Below are 23,374 nucleotides of genomic sequence, written 5' to 3' on the forward strand. Positions count from 1 at the left end.
TTATAATATTTTTTTATACGTAATAAATCCAATAAAATGTATAGCCACCGTCATTTGCTATAAAGGCTTCACAACTTTAAGTCATATTTTGGGTTCAATTCTGCGCAAGTTGTGGAGGTAATCCGCTCCAAATCAGCCGAATTTGTGTTGAAAACTTTGTGAACATCCATATTTGTTTTCCTTTGAGTTTTTACTTAACTATTGCCCAACTATCGGCCGCCGTAGTCGAATGGGTGGGTACGTGGCCATCATTCGGAATTCGGTGGACGTTGGTTCGGATCTCCGTGAAACACCAAAAATGAAGGAAGTGTATTTCTGCCATGAAAAAGCTCCTCATAAAAAATCTTCTTGTAAAAGCTAAAGTTGGCTAATACTTCCAAATACCTTCGCAGCTGATTGTAATAATGCTCTTTTGGTACATTTTATTCATCAAAACTACATTCAAATTGACGGCAAATACAAATAAACGGTCTAAATTTTTTTTTTTTTTTCAAAAATTAATAAATTGCACAACGTGTTTCGCGAGAAGGATACGCCTATTTAACATCTTCTAAATTTTTTGTATAACAGAATACGCTTCCATCAAATAAACAGTATTAATAGGTAACTGTTTTACGTCAGGCTGAGTAGATACAGTATCGAACAGAACACATTGAACTGTTCGAAATTGATTTAATACTAAAAAATTTAAAGAATTACACAAAAATTTATATATTAAGCAACATAAAACGCAGATGTGATATACAAATTAACCCATAAATATTATTTACGAAATTATAGAATAGGTATTCTATGAAATTCATGAAGTGAACGGGGCTATCTCACCTTGTGATTGAATTTAGTCAAAATTGCAGAGCAAAAGCATTAAACTGAATTTAAAAACTTAATAATCCGTAATTATAAAAGCAGTTTATCGCACAAAGGCATTGGGGGAAAGTTTCTATTGCCCAAATCAACAGCAAGTTAAATTTCAAACAATTTTAAAAAGTCCGCAGCCGTCAAAACATTGCATTGTGGGGGACGAGCTTAAACTAGCACACTTAAAGAAGAGACTAGGGTAGTAAGATTATTGAAAAAATATGCTACAAATTAGCATTTAGTATCTGTCAGTGCTTAACACAACCACAAGCATTCGCACGGTTCAGAGGAGGGCATGCGTAGCTGGTTTAAAAAGTTACAGGTTACCAAAAAGTAATTAATTTTTGAGAAAAATCGCAAAACTCGCCTAAAATTTGCTCGGCTTGGAGTGAATGCAGTTAAGAGACTGTCAAGAAGGCAGGAGGGAACATATTGGGGGGCATTGAGGGGTGGGAAGACGTTAGGGCATATGAGGGAACATATGGCATTGGGACTTTTTACCGAATCAACGGTATACCATGTATAAGGGCATCCTAGAAAATTTGTTGCTTCCCTACTCAAAATAGAACGTGCCTTTCGGGGTTGTTCCAAAATAGAAATGACTCCAAGCATATGAGATATTAAAATATTTTTTAAACTGGATCAATATGGAAAATATCAAAATTCTGTAATGGCCGACACAGTCTCCAGAGCTGTATCAGGTTTAGGATCTCTTGGAGATTGTGGACAAGTGAATAAGCAGGGATGGCATTAATGACGATAACCGCTTGCCCTGTTTAAGGTAGCAAAAATGTTTGGAGTAGCATTTCAATCGAATCGATTATTACAAAAAATATACAAAGCAGTACTTCAAAAGACAGACAAAAGAATCTGGAATGACAATCTTGCCAGCATGGCGCAAGACTCGTGACCTGTACCGCACTATATGCAGCTTTATAAATACCTCGCTTAAGGCCACGAAACCGCTTAAGGATGAAATGGTGAGTTTACGACATCTAAGGACAAACAAATTAACATACAGGAGAAATATTAAGAGAATCTGCTATCTAAAACCTCTTCGCAACCCATTCAATCTTGTGAATGTCCTCGGCATCTTGTAAAGCGCGACATTCGTATTACCAGCCCCGACGAAAGCGAAATAATAAGCGCCATTGGAGCGCTTAAAGCCAACAAAACCCCAGAGTCAGACAACATCAACCCCGAACTCCTCAAAGCCGATCCTCAAGTAAGTGCACTCTCAATTTTGAAAATATTCCCACCGAGTTAGAGGAGGGCGTCATTAAGCTCTTACCGAAAAAGAGGATCTTACCCGAATGCGAAAACTGGAGAGGCATCGCCCTGCTCAGCATGGTGAACAAGATCATAGCCCACATAATCAATAAAAGATTATCTGATACACTGGTGGGTGATTTGCGGAGCGAACAAGCTGGATTTCGACCACGTTTGTGTTGTGTCGATCGTATAAACACGCTTAGAGTGATCGTGGAATAGTCAGTCGAATGGCGCACGCCGCTTTATCTCTGCTTCATCGACTTCGAAAAATCATTTGGTTCTATTAACCACGAAACTGTCTGGAAAGGTTGCACCTAATAAAATCATCCATCTGATAAAAGAACTGTAGACAGAATGGAATTTCGCAGAACGGGATTTCGCTGTTCAACTGTTTCACCTCGCCTTCTAAGACATCCTTTTGATACACTTTTGTCCCGGTCTTAAACCCCTTTTTCGCTGAAATGAAGAGATGGCTTTACAAGACACTCCCGACCAAACCCTTACGGAGGCTGGATGATGGCCACCATGAACCCCTGGATCAACATTTTTTGCGAATTTAGAAGTTTTAGCATAGATTTTATCGTTTTGCTTATTAAAAACTTCTTCAAAAGTGAACATTTTCTCATCTGTGAAAATAATATTTTCATGGCCGTTGCCATGGCGTGCCACCAAAGAAGCTGCTTGCATCTGTCGAGTCTAATTTTCTTCAAGCGCCTTGTCAAAAGATGAGCAGTTGAGCGATGGAAGGCTTTAGTCTTGACATGGATCTGGTCGATACATTCGTTTCCCGGGACATGATTTTTTGCTTTCTAAGGGTATTTCTGCGAATTCTTTCTCGAATGGTTTTTATGGCTGCACTGGTTCGAACCACGCGAGGGCGACTACTTCGATTTTTGTCTTTGAGTCTATTGAGTTTTTTCAGGAATACGTAAATCTCACTTGCACTTTTACCACACTTTTGTAATGCAGCTCCCCACTCCATTGTTAACATAGTACGCTTAATAAAGAAGAAAATAAAATAAGAATTGTTTTGATAGGTTATACGAATTTTATGTTATAATGATTTTAGATGGACCAATATTTTATGTGTCCAATCTTTATGTATGCATTCAAAAAGTTACAGCCCGATTAATTGTGACGACGTATCAGTTCAATATGTTTTGCCCGACATTGCGCATGTATATACATATATGTATGTATGTATGCCATATAATAGAAATTAGTTTTCTTTTTTTTTAATTAATTTTGTGTTTGTATAATACAAGGTGGCGCAAATTTAATCACCCTATCGGAAGATTTATAATTTTTGTAAATGGCATTCTACCCCAATCATATTTGACACTTGTGAACTACACCGCTGCAGTAAACAAACAGACAAGCATGTTAATGTCAGAATAGAGATTTCCATTACTAAAATTTTTTTTTACCTAATCCGGTATGGATTAGAATTGCAAATGAGTTCTTCTTCATGTCATGTAAAAAGCTTACATGGTTGAACTTTCACAGTAAATATGAAGTTGAATGAAAAGTTGAATGTGAAAAGGTTGCCCTCCTTGTTTACACGAGGTGCTTTTAGTTGAACAGGAGTTTGGTAATTAGTAAGGAGTTTAAATAACTCCAAAAACTTTGTAATATTGATTTTATTTTTTTATTCATATATTTTATTAATAACTTTCGTAAAGGTAGCGACTTTCTACAATTTCACTTTCACAATGGACGTGCACATTGTACAGGATATAAGGATCCCTAGGGTTACACGAAGTAAAACTTGCATGGTTGAAAGTTGACATATAACCAACTTTGCTGAAAGCGATTTGTTGGTGGATCATTTAATTGTTATACTCAATTTAAAGTTGAATAAAAAATCACATCGTGTAAACCGCCTTTAAAACGAGAAACGTGTGAAGTGTGTGCGGAAGTAGTTTTTTATATATACTTTTTATAAAGTTCTAAATGTGTATGTGAATCTTAGTCAACATACTATGTATGTATATCTGTGTATATTTATTTGTTGTATTTGTGTGGTGTATTAGGAAGTAATAAAAAATATTTAATTTTATTGTTTTGGTATAAAAATACCACCCTTTTTTATTGAGCTCTGTTAGAAATCGTCACATAATATTTGTATGTAAGTGACAGTGGCTGGATATAAAAATACCAAAATAACATAAAAGAGTCGTAAATATGGTTAATAGTTAGTTTTTATATGCTTTGATATGCCTTAATAAGATATACAACTAATAATAAAGTTTTTTTATGATAGTTCAAATATGTACATACGTATGTATGTAAGTGAGGATGTGTGTGCATACAAAATGCGACTTTTTCAGGAAAAATATTTATTGTTTGTGCTTCTTTTTCGAACTGATATATTCAAAGAATACCATATTTACATATACATAGATATACTTTTATGCATGAGCCCAACCATGGGGGATTTTGGTGTTCAAACAGGTAGCCCTCTGTATCTAAGCCAATTGTCGTACAAAATTCCTAACATACCTACTACTTACTTACTTACTTAGATGACACTCCAACCATATGCCGGTTTTGGCCGAATCTAAAACATTGCGCCATCTAGCTCTAGTATCTAGCTCACTGCTTGCTGGCACCTGTTGGTGACACCGAGAGCTGCCAGGTTATGCCTCATTTGATCTCCCCATCGCAGATTGGGTCTTCCTCTTCTTTGTCGTCCCCCAGTGGGTTCCCTCTCGAAGAACTGTCGTGCCGGAGCGCTTTCGTTCATGCTCGAGGCATGGCCAAGCCAGCGCAACCGGTGTATTTTAATACGTTTCACTATGTCTACATCTCGGTGTAGCTCATACAGCTCGCTGTTCCATCGGATACGGAACTCATTCTCGCTAACTCGAAGAGGACGAAAGATTTCTTAGAGAATTTTTCTCTCGAACGTTCCCAGTGCATATTTATCAGTTGTCGTCATCGTACAAGCTACTGCACCATATACGAGGACGGGAATGATTAGGTTTTTGTTCAGCCTCGTTTTCGTTTTTCGAGAGAGGGATCTACTCTTGGCAAGAGTTATTCTTCGTTTAATCTCTAAGCTGACGTCGTTCTGGGTATTTACACTGGTTTTTAAATAAACAAAGTCCTTCACTACTTCAAATTTGTGGTTGTCAACAATGTCCAAGACGCGAGGACTTTCTATGTTGACAGCAGGTACTTTGCTTTACTCTCGTTCACCGTAAGACCTATTTTTTCTGCTTCCTCCTTCAGACTCCGCTGAACATAGGCACGGTTTCTCAGTCCGACAATATCAATATTGTCAGCATACGCCGGTTTTGTAGTAAATAGCAGCGTTTAATTGAATATAACAATCACTGAAATCACTTGACTACTAGGATAATTCTAGTGTCTCTGCAGAAACTGCCAGCGTAACATTAAGTCAGGGTGCACGGTGGGGAGAATTCAGAAGGTGTGGCCAATATTAGACCGTTAACCGACTCTCAGCGATTTTGAACGAATCAGCTGCTTTTCTGCCGTAACAAGGGATATCACAAGGACTTTTTTATGACAAAACTGAGATTGTGTTGGTGATATATAAAAAAAATCAACTCCCATATTACTTCGTTACCATCTGAACAACGACTGAATACCCAAACCTGGTAGTCTATCATCCTTCTAAGGGTATGCTTAAGTAGTTCACTTTGCAAGTTATGCCACCACTGCCACGAAAAGACATCTGTGACAGATTTATGTACTGTTAGCGCTTGCCCACTGCGACTTTGAATGCCCCAGCCAGTGTAATTCAAAATCGTGTGCTTCGCATTTTCAATCATTAAAACAGTTTTCATAAAAACGCGGCTGCGTAGGATCTTATCCAGTACTACTTATAGGATTATTGCTATCTAATCTATCCTGCCACGGTATTCTGAATCTTATAATTTTTTTTTAATAATTTCTTCCAGCTTTGTTTCTTCACCTACCATACATTGAGCATCGGAGAAGCGGATTCTGCTGGCCCGATACCGATTGACTCATTATTCATCTACCGTCCGGATAAACGCAGCGAAGTTTGGCGTTTCATATTTTATATGGTTTTACATGCCGGTTGGTTTCATCTCGGCTTCAATTTATGTGTGCAGCTACTTTACGGACTACCACTAGAGATGGTGCATGGATCTGGACGAATTGCTTGTATATATTTTTCTGGTGTATTGGCTGGTTCACTAGGTAAGATTGTGAAATTGGTATATACTCGTATATATGAAAATATATGCTCGAAACAGTTTTTCTACCATCGGGTTGAACAAAATACACGACCGAAAGTCATGGCAACTAAATTCTCTTTTGCTCCCAATTCTAACGAAGTTGAGTGTTATTCAAAGCTCTTTTCGTGCTGTCCAAAGCGGCTTTAAAATCGGCAATGATGATGTTTTTGTGAATACATACATATGTATATGGCCGCCGATGGTAGATTTAGCAATAACGGTGTGCTTATAGTCTTCCTCATAAACCGCTAGATTGAAAATTTATGAAGACTGATTTTATGATGATTGGTACAGATTGCAGGATCACTCTTCCCGTAGGTTGGGCAGAACTCATTTAAACTGCAGCCGTCAATGTATTCATATTCAAGTAACTCAGCCGCCAGTCCACTGGCTTAGACAGCTTTGTAACCACTGATGCTATACCCTCTTTATCATGGAACAACCATTTCTTCATCAACGAGATTGATGGATCCGGCTTCTTATCTTCTTTGAGAGTTCCACTGTTGCTGCCATTCAGCAGGTTGGACAAATACTCTATAATTTATGATTTATAGAAAATTGGCCCTATATTTAAATCTTCTTCAATTCGTCGAAGTTTTCGGAAGAATCCACGGGATTACTTCTGCCGACCAGTAAGTGTTTGGAATAATTTCGTAGCGTTTTCACCGAAGATTTTTATTTAATCAAAAAACAATAATTATACCAATAAGTTAATCAATTATATACTCGCCGCTGCTGTTTACAACCTCTTTCCACCTCTCAACCAATTTATTGAAACAGTTTCGTCAAAAATCGCCTGGTCTGGTGTCATAGAAGTTGTTGAGCCAGTTTTTAAGGACCTCTTTGTTATCAAAGGTAACGCTTTTTATATCATTTGACAGTGAGCGGAAAAGATAATAATCGGTCTGTGCAAAGTCCGGAGAATATGGTGGATGCTGAAGGACGTACCATACGAACTCTTGGAGTGCGGCTTTGACGATTGTACAACATGGGGCCTGGGGTTGTCGTGAAGGAGTACGGTTTGACAATGACGATCAGGCATTGTCAGTGCACCACGCCCTCCCAGTCCCTCCAAACACATATCATGATCTTCTTTGGATGAAGATGCGGCTTGACTCTCGGCTTTGGCATATCTCCTGGAGCTACCCACTCCTTTTTTGCTTCATATTGATGTAATTGATGTATAGGCACTACTTCTCATCTCCCGTGACGATTCGGTATAAAAAGTGATGTTTATGACTACGTGTTGCTCGATGGCGGGCGAGAAGCTGAGGCACCCAGACTCCCAATTTTTCGGTAAATCCCATTGAATGACGTTGATTACGTATCGTTTTATGATCGTAGCTCATTTTTGTCGCCAATTCATTATTGGTTTGGCGACCGCTCTCCCTCAAACGTGATTTGTGTTGTTCTTCATCGAAGTCAGAAGTCCTTCCTCTGCGGGACTTGTCAAACTTTGCAAACCATTTCTGTGCTGTAGACTCGCCTATGATATCTACTCCACACACGTCGCAGACATCGCTGCTTCGGCAGCTTTTTGACCTCGATGAAAAGCAAAGAAGAGCAGTTGTCGAAAATGTTCATTTTTACGTACTGGGTATTCCATTTCTAAACCTCAAAACTAATAAAAAATTAAAAAACTCAAAAATACAATCAGTATAGTTTTGTAGAGCACAAAGAGTTCTATCGAATGATGTCAAACAGCAAACAAATCGTTCTAAAATAAAAGAAAATATACAAACGTTATGAACTTAGTCCCCAACCTAATATGCACATAGAAATATATAAATGTACTACGGTTCTAGACTTTGTTCGAACATTTTCGAACAGCCCGCGGAAATGAGTAACGAGTACCCGCATCTGCTCGATGCTTAAAGCTCGAGAATTTTCGAGCGGGAGGTCGAGCATATAAAACTTTTTCGAGTAGTTCGATTTTTTTCTCTGCATTTTTTTCAGTTTTTCAAATTATTTATACACAGTATAAATATGAAACTAAAGAAATGCTAGCAAAAAACCATTTTTGTTTAGCAGTTTAAATTTTTCAAAAGCACGAAAATTTCGAACGAACATTTGAGCAATTGAGCATTGCATGAGTTTCAAGCGAGTATCGAGATACTCCAACCGATACCAAGGGATCGAGAGCTCTAATATGTACATCAAATGCCCTTTCACAAAAAAAAAAGTGCGGTTATACAAAAGTTTGCTCCTGAGAAAATTCTGTACAAAAAGAAAAAATTTTAATTTTCAAAGATTTCAATACAATTTAGGAGCAAAACGAACTATACTCCGCTTTCAAACCTAACAAGTGTACCTTGAACATTCTATGATATATATGCATATCTCACATGCCATTGTTCACATACTTACATATGGTACAAACATATAAAATATAAGACTTTTCTTTACTTTGCCACAGGCACTAGCATATTTGATCCGGAGGTGTACCTGGTTGGAGCCAGCGGCGGGGTATACGCACTACTAGCGGCACACCTGGCGAATGTAATGCTGAATTTTCATCAGATGCGTTATGGTGTTCTGCGTTTGATTGCCATTTTGTCATTTGGTAAATATGTTTATGGACTGCTTGGAAACAGTTTAATTTTAAAAATTTTTTCTCTTTGTTTTTTCCTCTCTTTTTCATTATGTGTAGCATCCTGTGATTTTGGCTTTGCAATTTACGGTCGATATGCTGGGGACTATCCATTCAGTCCTTCAGTGTCGTATGTCGCACACTTGACTGGTGCCTTAGCGGGTCTCACTATCGGCCTAATTGTACTCAAGAATTTTGAGCAAAAACTACACGAACAACTTTTATGGTGGATCGCTCTAGGCATTTACACGGCCTATATTATATTCGCAATTGTCTTCAATGTACTGAACAGTGCTGCCATTCAGAGTCTGCAAGCGGAGCCCATCTATGCCACAGAAACGTTTTTCAATGATTTTCATGTATAATATTTAGTTTTAAGCGCTTCTTGTTTCCTGCGATCGATTCGTAAATGTATTTTGCTAAATGTGAAAAAGTATTCACGTTTTGTAATTAGTAGTGGTGTAAAATTTGTGTTAAACGCTTCTAAGAAATTTCCTTTGTTTTGCAATGTCATGTCTATAAAAAAGTGAAAGATTGATATGGAAGTTTGTGCTTTATTAGCTAAAAAATTAAATAAAACTTTATATTCTTTTTGTTTCATCAAACAAAGTCTATTGAACTAATTTTGTTATACATCACTTAAAAAATAGTAGCAACAGTACTCGCATTTTTGTTACGTTCATATAACCTACAAACTTGCCTACATATGTATAATCAAACACAGTCTGATTCGGAGATTTTATCAGCGATCTCAGAAGATCGTGCAATAATTGAATATAACGTATTTAGTATAAGTTTATATAAATTAGAAGTAGCATTTATGTACATATATATGTAAATTATTATATCTCTCTGAAATAGGAATAACAAGAATTTTGAAAAGTTTCTAAATTGTCAGTACAAATAATTGCTTTTATAGAACCTGTAGATTAATTAGTTATATGTAAATACATACGAAAAAAACACATATTTATAGGTAATCGTATATTACCTTGAAACATTAGAATTATGTACGCTAGGTGAGCAAATAAATGGAGTGCGTCTTGAGGCATTCGTTCGCTATATTGGAATTTGGTATTTTTTTATTTCTTCATGAGTTATCAGTTTTAAATAAAGTAAAATCTATGTAAATAAAATTAAAATAAAATAAAGTAAGATAAAATAAATTGGAGTAAAAAATAAAATAACAGTAAACTAAAGTAAAATTAATTAAAATAAAATGAAAACATTAAAAAATAAAATAAAAACAAGCAAAATAAAAGTTAATGAAAATGAAATGAAGTGAAAAATACTAAATAAAATACACAAAATAAAGCAAAACAAATAAAATGAAATAAAATAAAATGAAATAAAATAAAATAAAATAAAATAAAATAAAATAAAATAAAATAAAATAAAATAAAATAAAATAAAATAAAATAAAATAAAATAAAATAAAATAAAATAAAATAAAATAAAATAAAATAAAATAAAATAAAATAAAATAAAATAAAATAAAATAAAATAAAATAAAATAAAATAAAATAAAATAAAATAAAATAAAATAAAATAAAATAAAATAAAATAAAATAAAATAAAATAAAATAAAATAAAATACTATAAAAGGAAGGAGAAAATAATATAAAATACAGTAAAATTAAATAAAATGAAGTTAAAATGAAATAAAATATTAAATTAAATAAGCTAAAATAATACAATATAAAAATAAGGAAAATAAATTGAAAGTAAAACAGTAAAAACATTAAATAAAATAAAATAAAGTGGAATAAAATGAAGTGAAAAAATAAAAGTTAGTTAAAAAATATAAAAAGAAATGAAATATAGTACAGTAATATAAAAAAAAACTAAAACAAAGTAAAATAAAAAAAAAATGAAATAAAGTAAAAAATAAGTGAATAAAATTAAAAATAAGATTAAAATAAACTAAAAAAAAGCAAAATAACATAAAATAAACCAAAATAAAATAATATGAAGTGAAAAAAATAAAATATAGTAAAAAATATAAAAGGAAATGAAATATAGTACAGTAATATAAAAAAAACTAAAACAAAGTAAAAAAAAAATGAAATAAAATAAAAAAAGAAATGAATAAAATTAAAAATAAGATTAAAATAAACTAAACAAAAGCAAAATAACATAAAATAAAATAAACTAAAACAAAATTGAAATTTCTCATCTCTATTCATTAAAACAATGAATTGTGGTAATCACGAAAAATTTATAGACCCCCTCTATTTAATTGTTCACCTTTCTTTCCTTCGATATATGCACATATTTACATATTGTATAAGATGAATAAAAGATGAAGTTGAAATTAAAGCTTGAAATTAGCTACACATTTAAAAAAGTAGCTCCTATTATTTTTATTAATGATGGGGATGTTGCAAACATTTTGGTAACACTGGTTTACAGCTACAAAAAACCGTAGAAGCAAACCATTCAATTCTTACGTAAAATCGATCGCTGAATCCACGATCTCCATCGTTATCTCGAAAACGACATGACAAAAAATATATATATTTTTGAACTCAGCGACCAATTCTATATATGAATTGGGTAGTCTGGTTCTTATTTATATATGTATACCATAGAACACTAAAGCTTTTAACATAAATAATTATATTATAATCTTTAAAAATTGTATCACGAGAGTTCACACATTTCAGTGCTAACGGTAATTTTGTGTATAAAGGTATTATAGTACAATACTGCCCATATGGCAGTTGTATGCAACGGCTTAAAGTAATCGAGATAGATATACCAAAAGGCTCAGAATGATGAAAGGAGTCGATTTAACTAGGTAAGTCCGTCCGTCCGTTTGTCGGTGCGAACAATAACTCGAGCAAAAACTAATAATTTTTAATGAAACTTGGTTCACATAAGGTATTGTTCTTTGTCCAAGGTGATTAAAAATGGGCAAAATCGATCAATAACCAATCCCATCTCCTAATAAAACATAATATCACTGTTACAATATAAATTAGGCAAACTCCTCAAAATTGGCAGAAGTAACAAGACCAAAATTAAAAAAAAGGGTGACGACCCACCCACTTTTGGGTAAATGTTTGTATCTTGACACCGACTTAATAGACTCGCGCAAAGTTCGAATACATATTGTTCCCCACCTCAACATGTGGTAAATATAAATCAAAAATTTAGTCCAGCTTTTATATGTTAAGACTAAATTTCGTCCATTCGCCTAATATTATAAGCTATACCTCCTTCAAAAGCTAGCAGCTAACCCAAACTAAATTTTATTTTACTTCCTTACTTGTAATTCAAGGTTATGTTTTCCCTAATTTTAAGGCGACAATAAAACAACCGGTTTTGGTTGCAATCCCTACCTCACGCAAAGCTCGGCAAAAAGTGAATAAAATGAATAAAAAAATTTAAATAAAAGGATGCAAATTATTTTGACGACAGTAGCTAGTGGGCATAGAGTTGAAGTGGAAAACTTTAGAGAGTATTTATACTGCACTGCTTGGTACTTTGTGGATAGTCTTGGCATAATATGCCTCCTACACTGCACAAATATTGGGTAGTCGAAAAAGTCTTTTCGTATTTTGTGAATAGATGTCGTTGGAGTCATCTATCTCCAGTGCTACCAATCACATTGTGTCATATCATATGGTGTTAGAAAGGTGTCATTTTAAGCTTCATTTAACCAGAAAAAAATTAAATTCGGAGAAGTTGAAAAAAGTTATAGCTGTTCAAAAATGAGTGAAAATAATGAAGAAATTCGCTATATTTTGAAATTTTTGTATAAAAAAAAGAAGAACGCCACGCAAGCCACCAATGAAATTTGTGAAGTTTACGGAGACGATGCTGTATCAGTTAGTGTAGCACAACAATGGTTCGCTCGTTTCCGTTCTAGAAATTTCGATGTGAAAGATGCACCTCGCTCCGGTCAACCTATCGTTGAAAAAGTCGATGAAATTATGGAAATGATTGACCAGGAGCGTCACATAAGCTGCCATGACATCGCCAAGGTACTAAACATTCATCATGAAATGGTTTTGAACTATTTAAAAAATGCTGGTTACAAAAAGTAGCTCGATGTTTGGGTACCACATGAATTGTCTGTGAAAAATTTAATGGATCGAATTAACATTTGCGATTCTTTGCTGAAACGAAATGAAATCGAACCATTTCTGAAGCGAATCGTAACAGGAGACGAAAAGTGGATCAAATACGACAATAATGTGCGAAAAAGATCATGGCGCAAGGGTGGTGAAGCTCAACAAATGGTCGCAAAGCCAGGATTGACGCCTCGAAAGGTTATGCTGTGTGTTTGGTGGGATTGGAAAGGAATCATCGACTATGAGCTGCTCCAGCCTGCTCGAATGATTGATTCTACACTTTACTGTCAACAACTGATGAGATTGAAGCAAGCAATCGAAAAAAAAACGGCCAGAACTGATCGCAGAAAGGGCGTCGTCTCCCATCAGGGCACCTCTTGGCTACACACATCTTTAATGACTCGGCAAAAACTGGGAGAGCTTGGCTGGGAAGTTTTGATGCATCCACCATATAGCCCTGACCTTGCACCATCGGACTACCATTTGTTTCGGTCAATGCCGAACTCCCTTAATGGAGTAAAGTTGGCTTCAAGAGAAGCCTGTGAAAATTACTTGTCGCAGTTTTTCGCCGAGAAACCACAAAAGTTTTACACTGATGGAATAATGTCTCTAGAAGAAAAATGGCAAAAGGTGGTCGACCAAACTGGTACATATTTGGTTTAATAAAGTTCATTATAAATATAAAAAAAATTGAGTTGAAGTTTGATTAGAAATACGAAAAGACTTTTTCGACTACCCAATATTTCATAGACGGATTTGAAATAATTTCTTCAGCCTCGCTACTTTGTTGTGTCGGCAGTTTTCAGAAATTTGCAACAGTGGATTTAAAAGGTATCATGAACATCATTTTAGAAAATGTGGTCTTGTCCGAATATTGATAAATTGGGCTCATTTATGATCAGATCTGATCTTTCGATTAGTTGAAGAGAAAATTTTGCGAAAAAGGCATTAAAAGTTACTAGAAGATAAGGCTACAGTTAAACAGCTTTGTAATTCTAGTTTTTGCATAAATTACGCTTTTAACTTTTGTATACCCAATTCCAAAAATATGAGGTGTGTTCAAAAAGTATCGTGAATTTTGTATTTTTTCAAAAATTATTTATTTATTCATTAATATCTATTTTGTCCCCTTCAAAGTAATCCCCATAAGATATTATGCATTTGTGTCAACGTTTTTTCCAATCTTCGAAGCACTTCATAAAATCATTTTTTTTTATCTTGTTCAGGTCCTCCTTCGATGCCGTCTTTATCTCGTCAATCCTAGCGTAGCGTCGTCCTTTCATGGGCCTCTTTAGTTTCGGGAACAAGAAAAAGTCACAGGGGGCCAGATCTGGGAATACGGTGGCTGTGGCATCAATTGGTTGGAGTTTGTTGATGAAGCTATGGTCCACCACAGACTGTGAAGCTAAGAGAGAGAGAGAGAAAGGTTGGAGTTTGTCCAAGGCCCGAATTCAGTTGCGGTAGCGAATCGCATGGTCGGTTGGCTGCAATATCTGCGCTCATTCGCCTGTGTAAGTGAATCATTTGAGAACTAATTTCGTTACGCGAAAGTGTGATACTTAGGGCTCGAGCGAGATTGGGATTTTAGGTTTCGAGCGGGAGAGAACTGTTAGTATTGAAACCGATTACTAGCAGTGGTGATGATTCAAAAAATAACTTGCCTTTGATATAGGCTGTGCATATGTATTTATATATACATACAAGGTGCCGCAAAATGAATCTTCCAATTCGGTTTAGCGCAACTTTGTTACTAAACGATTTTGAGTGATGGAAATTTGAGCCTTACGTGCTTCATCCCTTGCCTGTTTGTATATTGCAACTGTGAACAAATTCAGAAATGTGAAATATGATTGAGGCACGGCGGCATTTACAAAAATTATGAATCTTTCGATACGATGATTAATGTTGCGTCACCTTGTTTCTTTATAAGGGAAATCACGTTGCTTAAATAAAAATTCTCAATTATTAATATTATTTATACATACATACATATGTAAATACAGCTGAAATAATAAGCTATTTTTTATTATTTTACATTTTTTTTGTTTTATATTTTTATTAAAGAATTACATATTATTTTAATATATATTATAGATTAAGTAAATAATTTGCCTATAAAAGTATAAGCAACTACATACATACATATATGTATGTATACAACAAAAAAATTGTCGAGTAAAAATCAAAAATCAATGAATAATCCAATAAGACAATGAAACAAACACTGCCATTTCATAAATCTCCTCGCGAAGGTTTAATAAAAAATTATTAAATAAATATTAGTTTTTTAAAATGAATGCACTGAGAGCTACTTATTTTACTATTTCTATCTAGACTTTGTACATTAAAATTGGCAACTATAATAAATAAAATTTTGAAATAAATAAATAACTTTTTATAATAGCAGCAACGAATGGAAGGATTTTTTTTTTACTTTTGGTCGGTATGTTGGGAAACGTGCAAATATTATATAATATTTCACTGATGTTTATTTGGTAAACCTAATTTAGGCATTTTACACTTTTTTGAACATTTTCATACTACAACAATTAATTTTATTTTATGTTACATTGTTGCGCTTCAAATTCAATTATATAATAGGACTATGAATTTTCGAAATTTGAAACTTTATTGACGTAAAATGGTTACAAATTTAATATTCAAAGTATTGTCCATCGCTTGCTACTACTTTTTCCCATCTTTCTGGCAATTCACGGATTCCCTTTGTGAAAAATTCGGTCGGTTTTGCCGCAATCCACGAATCGATCCATTTTTTGACTTCATCGTAATTACGGAAGTGCTGGTCAGCCAGGCCATGTTGCATCGATCGGAAGAGATAGTAATCGGATGGCGCAAGGTCTGGACTATACGGCGGGTGGGGTAGGACATCCCATTTGAGCTTTTCTAAGTATGTTTTGACCACTTGTGCAACATGTGGCCGAGCATTGTCATGTTGCAAAATAACTTTGTCGTGTCTATCGGCGTATTGCGGCCGTTTTTCTCGCAGTGCTCGGCTCAAACGCATCAATTGTCGTCGGTAGACATCCCCCGTAATCGTTTCATTCGGTTTCAGTAGCTCATAATACACAACACCCAGCTGGTCCCACCAGATACACAGCATAACCTTCAGGCCATGAATATTCTGCGCCGACGTCGATGTTGAAGCATGGCCAGGGTATCCATACGTTGCCCGACGTTTTGGATTGTCGTAATGGACCCACTTTTCATCGCCAGTCACAATTCGATGCAAAAAACCCTTTCTTTTGTGCCGTTGAAGCAGTTGTTCGCATGCCATAAAACGGCGTTCAACGTCTCTTGGCTTCAATTCATACGGCACCCAATGGCCTACCTTTCGGATCATTCCCATGGCTTTTAAACGTTTGGAAATGGTTGATTGATCAACTCCCAAAGTTTTTGCAACCTCTTCTTGCGTTTGAGCCGGATCTTGATCGAGCAATTCCTCCAATTCGGTATCCATGAACTTTGGCGGCGCACCCTCGCGTTCTTCGTCTTCCAAGCCAAAATCACCACTTTTAAAGCGTGCAAACCACTTCTGGCACGTTCGCTCAGCTAGAGCATGCTCACCATAAACTTCCACCAAGATACGATGACTTTCGGCTGCTTTTTTCTTCATATTAAAATAATGAAGAAGAATTCCCCGCAAAAACACATTATTTGGCACGAAATTCGACATTTTCAAGTGTGGTAAAAATATTGTTGTTTACGCTTCAAATAAAAAACTTATACTGACGTTTGTGCCTTACGACAGTAGCTCTCCAATGAATGTTTGGAAATGTGGATCGATGGAATAATAATCAAGTTACGCCATCTGTTGTAAAACCGCAAGGAACTTATTCATAGTCCTATTACAAATTTCGAGCCAAACACTTCTTTTTATTGAAAGAGGTTATATCGAATATATTTAAGCATAAAAAATATAAATATTTCAAGAGTTGAGAAAGCTCACAAAACTACTAAATATATGCGCATAGTTAAGCGATTGGAGGACGATCAAACATCTCTTTGAGCGCTATTAAAAGGTTGAAAGTAAGTAAGTTTCTCTATACTAGCATTTGTTTGTGGTCCTCGAAAGGATATAAATGCTTCAGTTAAGGGGGCAAGTCCATGTAGAAGCCTCAAAAACGATCATTTTTAAACATATTTTTAAAGGTTATAAATATTATTATTATAATAATTATATTATTTTGAAGCTTTAACACAACTTTAGTTAACATTTCGAGAGTACAAAAAAAAATTTTTTATTTGCAAAATGGCGGCTCAGGATTATTTCTTGCCGGCTGCCTACGGCGCGAGGTCCCAACTGCTCTATTTATTACTCTCAATCTATCGATCTGAAACAAAAAAAATGAAATTGGGTTTTTTATAATATATTGACGGGAAGGATGAACCTATAAAATTAAAAAACAAGTATGTATAAAATTAATTATAAAATGAGCCTTTGAAAAAAAGTCAGAATTTAGGGCTATTTTATTGACATTTATAACTCACAAAAAGTAATTTATTAAAGCGAATTATCTGAAATTTTAGGTTTATCCTTCCGATAGTAATGTACAGAAAGGCCTTACCAAACTTCAAACAAATCGGTCGTTAACTTTTTGAGTTACAACACGAGCAGTTTTTAAAAATACAGTTTCGAGATAAATGAGTTGAAAGTTTGAGGTACAGGAGCGCGTGCACCGCTCTCTACATAATTAATGAACTATATAAGCTATAATATTAGCAATTTCCGCATGAAAATTTCACAGTATATTCTTAAGATACTATACTTTTGAAATATCGAAAAAAAATCGATTTTTTGAAAATTTTACATGGACTTTCCCCCTTAAGACACTAAATGCGGTAAATGAAGTACCCGCTGGTGGTAGCACAGAAAGAGAACGTCCTCTTTTGCGTTCGAATGACCACGGGGATGAGTACTTGGTACTTCTAATTTACACCACTTAGTGGAAAAAGGAAGAAATGACTAGAGAGAGCTCTTTGTTGAACACCGCCATAAATGCTTAGTAAGATGAAGCGCCATTTAAAAAAGTCTAAACGAAACTGGCTTTCACATAATGGCTTCGATGGGCGTATGATCTCAGCAAGTATTGCAACCGCTTGCTATTCAAAGACTGCTGACTAGAACCCATTTAGAGTGAAATTTCAGGGGCCATAATCGCAAGTGTGGCCTGAAACATTTTCACGAAGGAAAATATGATTGGCGTGACATTTATTTTAGCTGTTTTTCGTCAAAATTAATCAACAAAGCGCGCGGAGGCGTAACCAGACAAGAAGATGAAAACAATTCTGCGCTCTGTATATATTCCTTTAACTCTTTGTGGAGCATAGGGCTTCAACTACTTCAGAACGATATCGGATACGGCTTTACGCCATGAGCCCCAACTGGCTCCAAGATAAGCCAAGAGTTGCCATTTCGGATTCGGTTGATCTTCACCAGGTTATATATTTTCTCCAACTGAACGCCCTACTTGTTGGAAGGGGGAAGGGGTTCCACAACATTTCGAAGTATGATATGTAACCAATCTATTGACATTTTCTTCTTCACCCTTCACATTCTGAACTGATTGGTAACCCTCAACTCAGATTTGGTTATTTTTCGCGGTCAGAAGATTCGGAGTATGCATCGGAGCTAGCGCTCGATGAAAGTTTGGAAGCGTTGCATGATTGCCCCTGTAACTTTTCAAATGGTGCACCCATATAGTAGCGTAGACTTAACGCATACAGAAGAATATCCTTAGTTTGGTACCGACGCGTCTGTTGTTGTTTATCATAGAGGCGCGAGAATATCGAACACTTTGCATAATATTTGCTCAACATCTATATCAAAGTCTCCAGTCGCATCGGCAATGCTCCCAAGGTGGCAAAACTTCTACACCCACTTGAACTGCTACCCGTCAACGTCCGGTGACTTAGAGGTCGTATTGTTGAGATACAAGGTTTTGGTTTCAGCGATATTGAGAAAACTTGGCCAGGTTTCTTAGCATAGTGTTGAGCAGGTCAAGCTTCCATTGAATGCTACGTCTAACTCCAACAGGATATCTTCGATAACCAGGAGAAAAAGAATAGGGGATATACTGAAATTGAGTTATTTTATTAAATTACACATCTTGTTAATAAAAGTAAATTTTACAGTGCTTTCATTTAAGGTGGCATCAATAACAAAACTTCTCGCATTGTAAAAGTCTACAAAGCATCCGTTATCGCCATTTCTTGTGTCCACTCCATGCCTACCAATGACGTGCTAGAGCGAAGTATTGACAGCTCCAACTTTTGCATTTAATTCGTCTACAATGATATCGTCCACGAGCCAATGTGTCGTATATAGCATTCAACTGCCCATAAAAATCGTCTTTTTGGTTAACTGTCGATACCTGCACCGGTGCATAACATTGAATAATGGTTATTTCTCTAACCCATGATTTGAAGCGTACCCACATAAGTCTGTGGACAAAAGGTACCAGGACAACAAGTTATGTTTGGCTTCGGTATTCAAAATAATTCCAAGTCCGAATTCGTGATTCGTGATTACTTGCTTGAGATGTTAGCACCTTCCTGATACCGTCTGATTTCACGTTCAACTTGAAGAAGCCGCGCATTCAAATTAGGGCCAACACAGTCGTTGTCCGTAGTGTATTTGCTTTCCAAAAGCCAATCTTTGTCCTTATAAGATAGCCAAAAGTTGTCAACGAGGATTTTTGATTATCTATCTGAGGCTGGGACGATTTGACGATTCGTTAGCAATTTAGATTCGAGTAAGTAGGTTGCTCGTCCACCTATCCTTGCTAGGTGATAGATGACCTACACCTCCAAGCAGGTGTTGCCTGTTTCGGTCTGTTCTGACCGTTCTCCTATCTACCAGCTGGGGCGCGACCTATGCGAGACAGGCAACTCTACACGGCATTGTCTTATTATATCGGAAATAGAGTAGCTAATAACTTTATGCCATTCATATCTTTATGTAATGCCTTTAGTTTACTTTGAAATACCGAACCATTTTCAAAGTTCTTAATTAAAGTGGAGATCAACTCGCGCCACTACTGTCGTAGAGTGAGTAGTGCAGAACGATTTCCTGTTGGTGGGTATTCCGTTTGTACTGATGGGGTTTCTTTCCTGTGTTGATGCAGTAATTTGTCATTCATTGTTTACATTACAGTTGCAATTACATTGCTGCCAACCAAACCAAACATAACGTCAACATATATCAGACGCATTAAGAAGGGTCGAAATAGTGATATTAAAAAAAAAAAATTATAGGATGTTCGGAGATTTCTATAAATGTTGTGAAGGGTTTTCGGTTCAGTACTAGGGTGATATACCATATGTCCTTAGCCTTTACGAGTTTATTAGGGTTTTCGTTTGTTCCAATATGATCTTGCACAGTTACTCTTTATACTAGGCTAACAACTTATTACCAGGCTAGAGCCCTGCACTATTCTACCTGTAAACATTTGGCGTTGGTTATATCTCTTTTGATTTATAACTGCTTAGCTCAGCGAAGATATTAATTTATCAATTTTTAGGATTATTTTTTTACGACGTTACTTTAGTAATTTGGTAATTGGTACGACAGTTTTGCACAGTTCTGAGTCGAACATCGCACTTAAAGAAGCATTTCTCTTTGCGTAATTCAGCATTTCCCCTTTAATGCAGATTTAAACTTAGAAAACTCTCAAAAGTCGCACGGTATGATCCTGAGTAAAAGTCAATAGCTCATCACATGCTAGTAGCTTTTGCAATAAGTCTATTCAATTTCCACTGGATGAAGGATTACAAGGTTGGGCCATACGAAGCAAAATTGTGATAGTAACTTCGGGTGCCACGTCATCGGGGACTCGGCGGCAGAATTCTGCCCGTTCATTTCACACAAATTCACACACTCTTCCAATCAGTCGTTATTCAAACGGCAACGAAGGCAATGGGTGCGTTGAATTCTTCGTATATCACCAACACAATCTCAGATTTTTCGTAAACAAACTGCTGTCATAGTGCCGTGTCAAAAAATCAGCTAATATCTTAAAAATAGCCTCTGTATTCTCTACATCGTGAGTGCAACCATTTCAGTGAGTTTACAGAAGCGAGTGGTATGGAATTTTGAAAGAGAAAAACACATATTTTTAAGGCATTAAGAGAAAAATGGCGGCGGTTACTGTAGTTTCACGTATTATCAGTATTATTATTTAATAGTCACATCTCTTACAATTTAGTCACATCAGTTGCTAAGTACAGGGTGGCTGATGAAAGCCGCTACCAAAAAAAAATTGAATAACTTTTTTTCTTTTTAAGTTATCTGTTCCATTTTTGTTTTAATTTGTAGATTGATCTTTAAAATTTATTAAAATGGATAACTGGGACACGCAAACAAGAATTTGGATAGTCCGTCGCTATCACGCACTGGAGTCCGTAGTTTTGGTACAGAGAGAGTACAGGCGGATGTTTGGCGGCGATCCCCCAAGCAGATGGACCATAATGAGACTGGGGAATAATTTTGCTGAGCAAGGAACAGTCGCAAGAAGGCCTTATCATCGAAACCCACCAGTTCGGACGGAGGAAACGATCGCTGCTGTAGCTGCAGCTATACAAAGCAATCCAAGGGTTTCAACAAGAAGCTTATCTGCTCAACTTGGTGTCAGCCGACAGTCTTTGCAAACAATAATGCACAAAGATTTAGACTTATTTCCCTACAAAATTCAAATGGTTAACAAACTGAATGCAGCAGACTTACCGATTCGCTTGGAATTTTGCCAGAAGATCCTGTAAATGGTGGAAGAAGAGAAAAACATGTTAAACTGCCTTTTCATGTCTGATGAGGCCCATTTCGATTTAAACGGCAATGTGAACAAACAAAATTGTCGAATATGGAGTACTTCTAACCCACAGATACTCCACGAGACGGAATTGCATCCTCTTCGCGTGACAGTGTGGTGTGCGGTTTCTTCACGCTGTATTGTCGGGCCTTATTTTTTTTGAAGAAAATGGTCACACCGTTACGGTTACTGGAGACCGTTATTTGAAAATGCTGAAAGAATTTTTCTATCCAGAACTACGCCGAAAGAGAATTCCTTTCAACTCTGTGTGGTTTCAACAAGATGGGGCAACGTCTCACATAGCCCAGACTGTTATGACAGAGTTGCGACGAAAATTTCCCAATAAACTGATTTCAAGAAACTCCGAATTTCGTTGGCCCCCCAGGTCGCCTGACCTTACTGCACCTGACTTTTTCTTGTGGGGTTTATGTAAACAAGAAGTTTATAAAACAAAGCCAACAAATTTGGATGAACTAAAACAATCCATTCGGGCAACAATTGCGGCTATTCCTGTCGCAACTCTCAAAGCAGCAATGAACAACTTTTTACTAAGATGCCGCACTTGTGTCAACGAGCATGGGGGGCATTTAAATTCAATTATTTTTAAAACTAGTTAAGCTACATTTAATAAAATTTAATGACCTTCAACTTGAAAAAAAATAAATGAATTCCATACACTAAAAAAAAAGTTATTTGAGTTTCTTAATGTAGCAAATTCATCAGCCACCCTGGACTAAGCTTAATCTGAGGTACCAGATACTCATTGTGTCGCCTGCGAAAAAAGTACTTTCCTAACCACATAACTACTGATCTCCAAAATTCTCTGATCTATTTATGTCCTTTCTCAATATTTCTAACCAGACGGTACATAAACTGTCCAGGCGCTTAAAAAAGGGACGTGTGGATATTCATTCAGAAGTATTGAAAAGATTCTAAGCTCTACGATATTCTCCTTTTTTTATACTCACCGACTGAAATCTATCTACATTACTCCGATTTTGGCCGTAATGTGGCTAACGGCACAGGACTTTATTAGGAAGTGTTTGCAAATTTTGCATTTCTTCATGCGTACGTATGGATATTTTATTTTTATATAGAATTCAGCGTGCCGAATTTCCCTCAGCAGTTATAGATTTTGCCTACTTCAGTTTCAGGCTTTTAATTTTATTTCCAATTTTGAGTAACTGTCGCCTGCTCCTGTAAATTGGACAGCAGCAAAGCGAAAGCACCTAATGTGGATATGTATGTGCTAATGAACTTTCCACTACAAATTGACTATCCTTTCAATCCTGCTTTTTTCAATTGTTTACATTTTTTGGATTCTCTTTTGTTCGCACAACACATATCCGGCCATTTGTTATTGTTCACAACACAGTCGGTCGCCGTGAGTGCGCCTGATACACCCATAATAAGTCAAATAAACGCACACCCACGCAAACACATGCTTGCAGGTAAGTATTTATATATAAGCGGCAGGAAGCTTACTTGTCATCTGTTTACTCGCCAAATCCTCGATGGATG

General features: G+C 36.0%; 1 protein-coding gene across 2 annotated transcripts in view; it reads left to right on the forward strand.

Annotated features, from left to right (window-relative positions):
- Positions 1-10,132, forward strand: part of LOC129242776 (protein rhomboid) — a 75,270-nt gene extending 65,138 nt beyond the window's left edge. For both annotated transcript variants that reach the window (XM_054879608.1, XM_054879609.1), the window contains 3 exons: positions 6,057-6,321; positions 8,776-8,922; positions 9,010-10,132. In XM_054879608.1, the coding sequence (XP_054735583.1) occupies positions 6,057-6,321; positions 8,776-8,922; positions 9,010-9,314 (717 nt within the window). In that variant the 3' untranslated portion in view covers positions 9,315-10,132. The remainder of the gene's footprint in view (positions 1-6,056; positions 6,322-8,775; positions 8,923-9,009) is intronic.
- Positions 10,133-23,374: the final 13,242 nt, after the last annotated feature.

The sequence above is a fragment of the Anastrepha obliqua genome, chromosome 3 (assembly GCF_027943255.1).
Source record: "Anastrepha obliqua isolate idAnaObli1 chromosome 3, idAnaObli1_1.0, whole genome shotgun sequence".
In the NCBI taxonomy this organism is placed as follows: domain Eukaryota; kingdom Metazoa; phylum Arthropoda; class Insecta; order Diptera; family Tephritidae; genus Anastrepha; species Anastrepha obliqua.